The sequence below is a fragment of the Heterodontus francisci genome, chromosome 3 (genome assembly GCF_036365525.1).
Source record: "Heterodontus francisci isolate sHetFra1 chromosome 3, sHetFra1.hap1, whole genome shotgun sequence".
Taxonomy (NCBI): domain Eukaryota; kingdom Metazoa; phylum Chordata; class Chondrichthyes; order Heterodontiformes; family Heterodontidae; genus Heterodontus; species Heterodontus francisci.
Window position 1 is genome coordinate 194,428,650 of NC_090373.1, and position 12,023 is coordinate 194,440,672.

General features: G+C 45.9%; 1 protein-coding gene across 1 annotated transcript in view; it reads left to right on the plus strand.

Moving 5' to 3' along the window:
• LOC137367175 (dynein axonemal heavy chain 6-like) overlaps window positions 1-12,023 on the plus strand; it is a 1,370,791-nt gene that overhangs the window by 450,493 nt on the left and 908,275 nt on the right. Inside the window, exon 15 of the mRNA XM_068028611.1 lies at window positions 2,682-2,718. Within this exon, the coding sequence (XP_067884712.1) occupies window positions 2,682-2,718 (37 nt within the window). The remainder of the gene's footprint in view (window positions 1-2,681; window positions 2,719-12,023) is intronic.

A 12,023-nucleotide genomic window follows, 5' to 3' on the forward strand; every position in this document is an offset into this window, starting at 1 on the left:
AGATGCAATCCAACCTTGCATTATTCGCTTGTGCCTTAACAGGTCTATATTTGCTCTGCTTTCCAGACTGACTTAGTTTCTCTTCTGTATTTGGCTGTGCATCACCCCTTACTGTAACTCCACTCTGTATCCCATCTCCCTGCCAAATTAGTTTAAACCTCTCCCCAACAGCACTAGCAAAGCTCCCTGCAAGGATGTTGGTCCCGTTCCGGTTCAGGTGCAGCCCGTCCGACTTGTACAGGTCCCATCTTAGCCAGAAATAGACCCAGTGATCCAGGAAACTAAAGCCCTCCTTCCTGCACCATCTCTTCAGCCAAGCATTCATCTGCTCTATCCTCCTATTCCTATACTCACTGGCACGTGGCACCAGGAGTAGTCCAGAGATTACAACCTTTGAGGTCCTGCTTTTTAATCTGCTTCCCAGCTCCCAAAATTCTTGTTGCAGGACCTCATCCCTCTTTCTGCCTATGTCGTTGGTACCAATGTGAACCACGATCTCTGACTGTTCACCCTCCCCCTTCAGAATGTCCTGCAGCCACTCCGTTATGCTATGTTTGATTTAAATTAAACTAAAAGCTTGCCTGTATACGCACCCCGGCGGCTCCCTGTTTTCCTGCTCTCACTGTCGATTGGGACGTCACTCTGATGTCAGTTTTCGATTTTTCCCCTGCTCCTCTCTTTGTCTCGCTCTGTCTCCGGTGTGTGTGAGTTGATATAGGTGTGTTATTTGTGTTCATGTCTGTGTGAATGTGTTAGTGTGTGTGTGTGTTGCTGAGGGTATGTATTGGAGCGGGTTTGGTTGTGTGTTTGTGTTAGTGTGCGTGCGTGCGTGTGTGTGTGTGTGTGTTAGTGTGGGTCTGGGTGTGTGTTGGGTTTGTATTAAGGAGTATGTGTGTTAGTGTTTGGGTGTTGTGTGTGTTCGTCTATGTGTGTGGGTGTGAGTGTATGCCAGGAATTTTAAGGACCATTGGACACAGGAACAGGGGGGGGTGGTGCATTAAATAAGGGCAGCACAGTGGCCTAGCGGTTAGCACTGCAGCCTCACAGCTCCAGCAACCCGGGTTCGGTTCTGGGTACTGCTCGTGCGGAGTTTGCAAGTTTTCCCTGTGACCGTGTGGGTTTCCTCTGGGTGCTCCAGTTTCCTCCCACATGTCGAAGACTTGTAGGTTAACAGGTAAATTGGCCATTGTAAACTAGTGCAGATAGGAGAATTGAGGGAAGGTGTGGATGTGAGAGGGAAATGGAATTAATGTAGGGTTAGTATAAATTGATGGTTGGCACTGACTCGGTGGGCCGAAGGGCCTGTTTCAGTGCTGTATCTCTCTATGTCCCTTCTGCATTTTACTGTTGCTGGCCAACATGGAGGGTGGACTTTTCATAGCCACGTGGCAGGGGAAGGCAGTTAAGGTATTTAACAGCCCAATAGACAGCAATTTTGTTCACTGGGTCTGATCTGACTAATGGCACACAGGAACCACGGAGCTTCAGAGTGCCGCCTGGTTAAAGGAGGCAACAAGGAAGCGGGAGCTCAGTGGAGGCTGCACTGAGAAGCCATCGGGTGAGGCAGTGTCGCTTGCTGTGGCGGGTGGAGGAAGGAGGACATGGGAATCACTGTCAGGATAGGGGGCAAAGGTGCCAGCACTGCAGGGCAGCCAATCCAGGGTGCCATCAGGGCAGTGCCAACTCATTAGAGGTGACAAGTGAGAGAAAGGGATGTTGATAGTGGGGGATTCAGTGATCGTAATGTCATTGAATGTCAAGGTGAGATGGTTAGATTCTCTCTTATTTGAGATGGTCATTGCCTGGCACTTGTGTGGCGTGAATGTTACTTCCCACTTATCAGTCGAAGCCTGGATATTGTCCAGGTCTTGCTGCATATGGTCACGGGCTGCTTCAGTATCTGAGGACTCGCGAATGGCGCTGAACATTGTCTGATCATCAGCGAACATCCCCACCTCCGACCTTATGATGGAGGGAAGGTCATTGATGAAGCAGCTGAAGATGGTTGGGCCGAGGACACTGCCCTGAGGAACTCCTGCAGTGATGTTTTGGGTCTGTGATGATTGACCTCCAACAACCACAACCATCTTCCTTTGATCTTAGGTATGATACCAACCAGTGGGAGAGTTTTCCCCTGCTTCCCATTGACTCCAATTTGGGTTGGGATCCTTGATGCTATACACGGTCAAATTTTACCTTGATGTTAAGGGCAGTTACTCTCACCTCACCTCTGTAATTCAGCTCTTTTGTCCATGTTTGGACCAAAGCTGCAAGGTCTGCTCTGAGTAGCCCTGGCAGAACTGAGTGGATATGAGTGTGTGTATGTGTTCGTGTTTGTGTGAATGTGAATGTGTGTGGCGAGGTGAGGGGTGTTGGTGTGAGTCAATGTGTTTGGGTGTGAGTGTATGTGTGTATTAGTGTGAGTGTGAATGTGTCAATGTGTCCGTGTGGGTGGAGTGGTGAGATGCTGTTGTCATGCAATGACAGTGAGGAGGTGGAACTGATTATTGAGCCCAGAAGGTCATTTAGATTACTCTGGTAGCCATGTGCTGATATATGGGAAGCAGCTAGCTTAACAAAAGATGAATAGGTTATTTGTTCAGTGGCTGTGTATTTAGTGGAATTGCCTGCACAAATTGGAGAAAAGCTTTTGTTACTGTAATTTGTGTTTATTTTTACAGAAAGTGAAATTGAAATTGAAGAAGAGTGGGATGACAGGTAAGTGGCAGAAGCAACAACTTGCATTTGTTCAGAGTCTTTAATGTAATACGCGATCTAAAATCACTTCTTCTGGGTGACTGAGCACTAGTCAAAGGATTAGAATGCAGAGTCCTTTGCAGGAGGTGACAAGGGTTTTTTTTTACAGATGAGGAGGAGAGAAGCAAGACAAAGGTTTAGACAGGGAAATGCCAAAGACTGAAAAGCCTGGAACCGATTCTGGACTGTTGGGAGATGGGGATGTGTTGAAGGTCAGAGTGAGAAGACCACAAGGCAAGGGGTGGGATTCAGGGCTGCAGGAGGCAATGCAATCCCATATAACAAAGAAGAACAAAGAACAAAGAAAATTACAGCACAGGAACAGGCCCTTCGGCCCTCCAAGCCTACGCCGATCCAAATCCTCTATCTAAACCTGTCGCCTATTTTCTAAGGGTCTGTATCTCTTTACTTCCTGCCCATTCATGTATCTGTCTAGATACATCTTAAAAGACGCTATCGTGCCCGCGTCTACCACCTCCGCTGGCAAAGCGTTCCATGCACCCACCACCCTGTGCGTAAAGAAATTTCCACGCATATCCCCCCTAAACTTTTCCCCTTTCACTTTGAACTCGTGTCCCCTTGTAATTGAATCCCCCACTCTGGGAAAAAGCTTCTTGCTGTCCACCCTGTCTATACCTCTCATGATTTTGTACACCTCAATCAGGTCCCCCCTCAACCTCCGTCTTTCTAATGAAAATAATCCTAATCTACTCAACCTCTCTTCATAGCTAGCGCCCTCCATACCAGGCAACATCCTGGTGAATCTCCTCTGCACCCTCTCCAAAGCATCCACATCCTTTTGGTAATGTGGCGACCAGAACTGCACGCAGTATTCCAAATGTGGCCGAACCAAAGTCCTATACAACTGTAACATGACCTGCCAACTCTTGTACTCAATACCCCGTCCGATGAAGGAAAGCATGCCGTATGCCTTCTTGACCACTCTATTGACCTGCGTTGCCACCTTCAGGGAACAATGGACCTGAACACCCAAATCTCTCTGTACATCAATTTTCCCCAGGACTTTTCCATTTACTGTGTAGTTCACTCTTGAATTGGATCTTCCAAAATGCATCACCTCGCATTTGCCCTGATTGAACTCCATCTGCCATTTTTCTGCCCAACTCTCCAATATATCTATATTCTGCTGTATTCTCTGACAGTCCCCTTCACTATCTGCGACTCCACCAATCTTAGTGTCGTCTGCAAACTTGCTAATCAGACCACCTATACTTTCCTCCAAATCATTTATGTATATCGCAAACAACAGTGGTCCCAGCACGGATCCCTGTGGAACACCACTGGTCACACGTCTCCATTTTGAGAAACTCCCTTCCACTGCTACTCTCTGTCTCCTGTTGCCCAGCCAGTTCTTTATCCATCTAGCTAGTACACCTTGGACCCCATGCGCCTTCACTTTCTCCATCAGCCTACCATGGGGAACCTTATCAAACGCCTTACTGAAGTCCATGTATATGACATCTACAGCCCTTCCCTCATCAATCAACTTTGTCACTTCCTCAAAGAATTCTATTAAGTTGGTAAGACATGACCTTCCCTGCACAAAACCATGTTGCCTATCACTGATAAGCCCATTTTCTTCCAGATGGGAATAGATCCTATCCCTCAGTATTTTCTCCAGCAGCTTCCCTACCACTGACGTCAGGCTCACCGGTCTATAATTACCTGGATTATCCCTGCTATCCTTCTTAAACAAGGGGACAACATTAGCAATTCTCCAGTCCTCCGGGACCTCACCCGTGTTTAAGGATGTTGCAAAAATATCTGTTAAGGCCCCAACTATTTCCTCTCTCGCTTCCCACAGAAACCTGGGATAGATTCCATCCGGACCTGGGGACTTGTCCACCTTAATGCCTTTTAGAATACCCAACACTTTCTCCCTCCTTATGCCGACTTGACCTAGAGTAATCAAACATCTGTCCCTAACCTCAACATCCGTCATGTCCCTCTCCTCGGTGAATACCGATGCAAAGTACTCGTTTGGAATCTCACCCATTTTCTCTGACTCCACGCATAACTTTCCTCCTTTGTCCTTGAGTGGGCCAATCCTTTCTCTAGTTACTCTCTTGCTCCTTATATATGAATAAAAGGCTTTGGGATTTTCCTTAACCCTGTTTGCTAAAGATATTTCATGACCCCTTTTAGCCCTCTTAATTCCTTGTTTCAGATTGTGCCTACAATCCCGATATTCTTTCAAAGCTTCGTCTTTCTGCAGCCGCCTAGACCTTATGTATGCTTCCTTTTTCCTCTTAGCTAGTTTCACAATTTCACCTGTCATCCATGGTTCCCTAATCTTGCCATTTCTACCCCTCATTTTCACAGGAACATGTTTCTCCTGCACGCTAATCAACCTCTCTTTAAAAGCCTCCCACATATCAAATGTGGATTTACCTTCAAACAGCTGCTCCCAATCTACATTCCCCAGCTCCTGCCGAATTTTGGTATAGTTGGCCTTCCCCCAATTTAGCACTCTTCCTTTCGGACCACTCTCGTCTTTGTCCATGAGTATTCTAAAACTTACGGAATTGTGATCACTATTCCCAAAGTAGTCCCCTACTGAAACTTCAACCACCTGGCCGGGCTCATTCCCCAACACCAGGTCCAGTATGGCCCCTTCCCGAGTTGGACTATTTACATACTGCTCTAGAAAACCCTCCTGGATGCTCCTTACAAATTCTGCTCCATCTAGACCTCTAACACTAAGTGAATCCCAGTCAATGTTGGGAAAATTAAAATCTCCTATCACCACCACCCTGTTGCTCCCACAGCTTTCCATAATCTGTTTACATATTTGTACCTCTATCTCACGCTCGCTGTTGGGAGGCCTGTAGTACAGCCCCAACATTGTTACCGCACCCTTCCTATTTCTGAGTTCTGCCCATATTGCCTCACAGCTCGAGTCCTCCATAGTGCCTTCCTTCAGCATAGCTGTGATATCCTCTTTGATCAGTAATGCAACTCCTCCACCCCTTTTACCTCCCTCTCTATCCTGCCTGAAGCATCGGTATCCTGGGATATTTAGTTGCCAATCATGCCCTTCCCTTAACCAAAGAACAAAGAACAAAGATAATTACAGCACAGGAACAGACCCTTCGGCCCTCCAAGCCTGCGCCGATCCAGATCCTCTCTCTAAACATGTCGCCTATTTTCTAAGGTTCTGTATCTCTTTTCTTCCTGCCCATTCATGTATCTGTCTAGATACATCTTAAAAGACTCCATCGTGCCCGCATCTACCACCTCCGCTGGCAATGCGTTCCAGGTGCCCACCACCCTCTGCGTAAAGAACTTTCCACGCATATCCCCCCTAAACTTTTCCCCTTTCACTTTGAACTCGTGTCCTGTAGTAATTGAAACCCCCACTCTGGGAAAAAGCCTCTTGCTATCCACCCTGTCTATACCTCTCATGATTTTGTACACCTCAATCAGGTCCCCCCTCAACCTCCGTCTTTCTAATGAAAATAATCCTAATCTGCTCAACCTCTCTTCATAGCTAGCGCCCTCCATACCAGGCAACATCCTGGTGAACCTCCTCTGCACCCTCTCCAAAGCATCCACATCCTTTTGATAATGTGGCGACCAGAACTGTACGCAGTATTCCAAATGTGGCCGAACCAAAGTCCTATACAACTGTAACATGACCTGCCAACTCTTGTACTCAATGCCCCGTCCGATGAAGGAAAGCATGCCGTATGCCTTCTTGACCACTCTATTTACCTGCGTTGCCACCTTCAGGGAACAGTGGACCTGAACACCCAAATCTCTCTGGACATCAATTTTCCCCAGGACTTTTCCATTTACTGTATAGCCAAGTCTCAGTAATAGCAATAACATCATACTCCCAGGTACTAATCCAAGCCCTAAGTTCATCTGACTTACCTACTACACTTCTTGCATTAAAACAAATACACCTCAGACCACCAGTCCCTTTGCTTTCATCATCTGCTCCCTGCCTACTCTTTCCCTTAGTCACGCTGACTTCATTATCTAGTTCCTTACAGGCTTTAGTTACTCCATCCTTACTCTCTACTGACCTCTTTTGGTTCCCATCCCCCTGCCACATTAGTTTAAACCCTCCCCAACAGCGTTTGCAAAAGCACCCCCAAGGACATTGGTTCCAGTCCGGGCCAGGTGTAGACCGTCCAATTTGTAATAGTCCCACCTCCCCCAGAACCGGTCCCAATGTCCCAAAAATCTGAACCCCTCCCTCCTGCACCATCTCTCAAGCCACGCATTCATCCTGACTATTCTTTCATTTCTACTCTGACTATCTGAATATATGAAAACAAGGACAAGAGGAAGGGGCGGTTTTAGCTCTACCCACCCTGTGGATGTTAGATGGTTGGGCCATAAGGATTTCTAAGGTTACTTATCCACCCTGGAGCTGCCAGGAGCTGACTGTTCCCCATTATAACCTGCTTTATTCAACAAGCGGCTAGGACTGCTTGGTCCATTAATACACATCTATGCCGGCTTCCCATGACGTCTCTGGGACACTTTTCATAAAATCATAGAATGGTTATAGCACAGAAGGAGGCCATTCGGCCCATTGTGTCTGAGCCAGCTCTCTGCAAGAGCAACTCACCGAGTCCTACTCCCCTGCCTTTTCCTCATAGTCTTGCATATTTTTTCTCTTCAGATAATTATCCAATTCTCTTTTGAAGACCTCAGTTGAATCTGCCTCCACCACACTCTCAGGCAGTGCATTCCCGAAACTAATCACTCGCTGCGTAAAAATGTTTTTTCTCACGTCACTGTTGCTTCTTTTCCCAATCACCTTAAATCGGTGTCCTCTGATTCTCGACCCTTCCACCAATGGGAACTGTTTCTCCTTATCTACTCTGTCCAGACCCCTCATGATTTTGAATACCTATATCAAATCTCCTCTTCATCTTCTCTTCTCCAAGGAGAACAGTCCCAGCTTCTCCAATCCATCCACATAACTGAAGTTCCTCATCCCTGAACTATTCTTGCAAATATTTGCTGCACCCTCTCGAATGCCTTAATATCCTTCCTAAAGTATGGTGCCCAGATCAGGACACAATACTCCAGTTGAGGCCAAACGAGTGTTTTTTACAAGTTTTTCATAACTTCTTTGTTCTTTTAACCTATCCAGGAGCATCCGGAATAAGGTGGGTGAGCTTGCAGCATGGGTTGGTACCTGGGATCTCGATGTTGTGGCCATTTCGGAGACATTGGTAGAGCAGGGACAGGAATGGATGTTGCAGGTTCCGGGATTTAGATGTTTCAGTAAGAACAGAGAAGATGGTAAAAGAGGGGGGTGGTGTGGCATTGTTAATCAAGGAGAGTATTACGGCGGCAGAAAAGACGTTTGAGGACTCGTCTACTGAGGTAGTATGGGCCGAGGTTAGAAATAGGAGAGGAGAGGTCACCCTGTTGGGAGTTTTCTATAGACCTCCGAATAGTTCCAGAGATGTAGAGGAAAGGATAGCGAAGATGGTTCTCGACAGGAGCGAGAGTAACAGGGTAGTTGTTATGGGGGACTTTAACTTTCCAAATATCGACTGGAAATACTATAGTTCGAGTACTTTAGATGGGTCAGTTTTTGTCCAGTGTGTGCAGGAGGGTTTTCTGACACAGTATGTAGACAGGCCAACCAGGGGCGATGCCACATTGGATTTGGTACTGGGTAATGAACCCGGCCAGGTGTTAGATTTAGATGTAGGTGAGCACTTTGGTGATAGTGATCACAATTCGGTTAGGTTTCCCTTAGCGATGGGCAGGGACAGGTATATACCGCAGGGCAAAAATTATAGCTGGGGGAAAGGAAATTATGATGCGATTAGGCAAGATTTAGGATGCGTAGGATGGGGAAGGAAACTGCAGGGGATGGGAACAATCGAAATGTGGAGCTTATTCAAGGAGCAGCTACTGCGTGTCCTTGATAAGTATGTATCTGTGAGACAGGGAGGAAGTTGTCGAGCGAGGGAGCCGTGGTTTACTAAAGAAGTTGAAGCGCTTGTCAAGAGGAAGAAGAAGGCTTATGTTAGGATGAGACGTGAAGGCTCAGTTAGGGCACTTGAGAGTTACAAGCTAGCCAGGAAGGATCTAAAGGGAGAGATAAGAAGAGCAAGGAGAGGACACGAGAAGTCATTGGCGGATAGGATCAGGGAAAACCCTAAGGCTTTCTATAGGTATATCAGGAATAAAAGAATGACTAGAGTTAGATTAGGGCCAATCAAGGATAGTAGTGGGAAGTTGTGTGTGGAATCAGAGGAGGTAGGGGAAGTGTTAAATGAATATTTTGCGTCAGTATTTACAGTAGAGAAAGAAAATGTTGTCGAGGAGAATACTGAGATTCAGGCTACTAGGCTAGATGGGATTGAGGTTCACAAGGAGGAGGTGTTATCAATTTTGGAAAGTGTGAAAATAGATGAGTCCCCTGGGCCAGATGGGATTTATCCTAGGATTCTCTGGGAAGCTAGGGAGGAGATTGCAGAGCCTTTGTCCTTGATCTTTATGTCGTCATTGTCGACAGGAATAGTACCGGAAGACTGGAGGATAGCAAATGTTGTCCCCTTGTTCAAGAAGGGGAGTAGAGACAGCCCTGGTAATTATAGACCTGTGAGCCTTACTTTGGTTGTGGGTAAAATGTTGGAAAGGGTTATAAGAGACAGGATTTATAATCATCTTGAAAAGAATAGGTTCATTAGCGATAGTCAGCACGGTTTTGTGAAGGGTAGGTCGTGCCTCACAAACCTTATTGAGTTTTTCGAGAAGGTGACCAAACAGGTGGATGAGGATAAAGCAGTGGATGTGGTGTATATGGATTTCAGTAAGGCGTTTGATAAGGTTCCCCATGGTAGGCTATTGCAGAAAATACGGAAGTATGGGGTTGAAGGTGATTTAGAGCTTTGGATCAGAAATTGGCTAGCTGAAAGAAGACAGAGGGTGGTGGTTGATGGCAAATGTTCATCCTGGAGTTTAGTTACTAGTGGTGTACCGCAAGGATCTGTTTTGGGGCCACTGCTGTTTGTCATTTTTATAAATGACCTGGAAGAGGGTGTAGAAGGGTGGGTTAGTAAATTTGCGGATGACACTAAGGTCGGTGGAGTTGTGGATAGTGCCGAAGGATGTTGTAGGGTACAGAGGGACATAGATAGGCTGCAGAGCTGGGCTGAGAGATGGCAAATGGAGTTTAATGCGGAAAAGTGCGAGGTGATTCACTTTGGAAGGAGTAACAGGAATGCAGAGTACTGGGCTAATGGGAAGATTCTTGGTAGTGTAGATGAGCAGAGAGATCTTGGTGTCCAGGTGCATAAATCCCTGAAAGTTGCCACCCACGTTAATAGGGCTGTTAAGAAGGCATATGGTGTGTTAGCTTTTATTAGTAGGGGGATCGAGTTTCGGAGCCACGAGGTCATGCTGCAGCTGTACAAAACTCTGGTGCGGCCGCACCTGGAGTATTGCGTGCAGTTCTGGTCACCGCATTATAGGAAGGATGTGGAAGCTTTGGAAAGGGTGCAGAGGAGATTTACTAGGATGTTGCCTGGTATGGAGGGAAGGTCTTACGAGGAAAGGCTGAGGGACTTGAGGTTGTTTTCGTTAGAGAGAAGGAGGAGGACAGGTGACTTAATAGAGACATATAAGATAATCAGTGGGTTAGATAGGGTCGATAGTGAGAGTCTTTTTCCTCGGATGGTGATGGCAAACACGAGGGGACATAGCTTTAAGTTGAGGGGTGATAGATATAGGACAGACGTTAGAGGTAGTTTCTTTACTCAGAGAGTAGTCGGGGCGTGGAACGCCCTGCCTGCAACAGTAGTAGACTCGCCAACTTTAAGGGCATTTAAGTGGTCATTGGATAGACATATGGATGAAAATGGAATAGTGTAGGTCAGATGGTTTCACAGGTCGGCGCAACATCGAGGGCCGAAGGGCCTGTACTGCGCTGTAATGTTCTATGTTCTATGCCTCTATTTATAAAACCCAGGATCCCATATGGCTTTAATAGCCGCTTTCTCAACCTGCCCTGCCACCTTCAATGATTTGTGCACATATACCCCCAGGTCCTTCTGCTCCTGCACTTCCTTTAGAATTGTACCCTTCAATTAATATTGCCACTCCTCATTCTTCTGACTAAAATGAATTACTTCACACTTTTATGCATTAAATTGCAACTGCCACTTGTCCACCCATTCCACTAGCCTGTCTATGTCTTTTTGACAATTATGATTAGCCTCCTCACAGGTCTCAATACTTACGAGTTTTGTGTCAACCACAGATTTTGAAATTGTGTCCTTTACACCTAAGTCATTAATATATATCAAGAAAAGCAGTGGTCCTAACACCAACCCTTGGGGAACCCCACTATATACCTTCCTCTAGTCCGAGAAAGAACTGTTCATAGATACCCTTTGTTTCCTGTCACTTAGCCACTTTTGTATCCATGCTGCCACTGTCCCTTTTATTCCTTGGGTTCTAACTTTGCTGACAAGCCTGTTATGTGACACTTTATCAAACGCCTTTGGAAGACCATGTACACCACATCAACCGCATTACTCTTGTCAACCCTCTCTGTTACCTCATCAAAAAATTCAAGCAAGTTAGTTGAACATGATTTGCCCTGAACAAATATTAATTTTGTTCTGAATTTTTGTTTCTAAAAGTTTTCCCATCACCGAGGTTAAACTGACAGGCTTGTAGTTGCTGGGCTTGTGCATACACTCTTTTTTGAACAAGGATGTAACATTTGCAATTCTCCAGTCCTCTGGCATCACCCCTCTATCTCAGGAGGATTGGAAGATTATGACCTGTAACTCTGCAATTTCCACCCTTACTTTCCTCAGTATCCTTTGCTGTATCTCATCTGGTCCTGGAGGCTTATCAACTTTAAGTACAGTAAACCTCTCTAATACCTCCTACTTATCAATTTTTAGCCCATCTAGTCTCTCAACTGTCTTATTTTTCACCATGACTTGGGTAGCATCTTCTTCCTTGCTAAAGACAGGATCAAAGTACTCATGTAGTATCTCAGCGATGCCTCATGCCTCCATGCGTAAATCCCCTTTTAGGTCCCTAATCAGTCCCACTCCTCATTGTACTACCCTTTTACTATTTTTATGACTGTAGAAGACTTTTTGATTCCCTTTTATGTTTGCTGCTCTTCTCATATTATTTTTTTGCTTCACTTATTTCTTTTCTCACTTTGCTTCTGAACCTTCTTTATTTAGCCTGGTTCTCAATTGTATTATCCACCTGACATCTGTCATATGCATCCTTTTTCT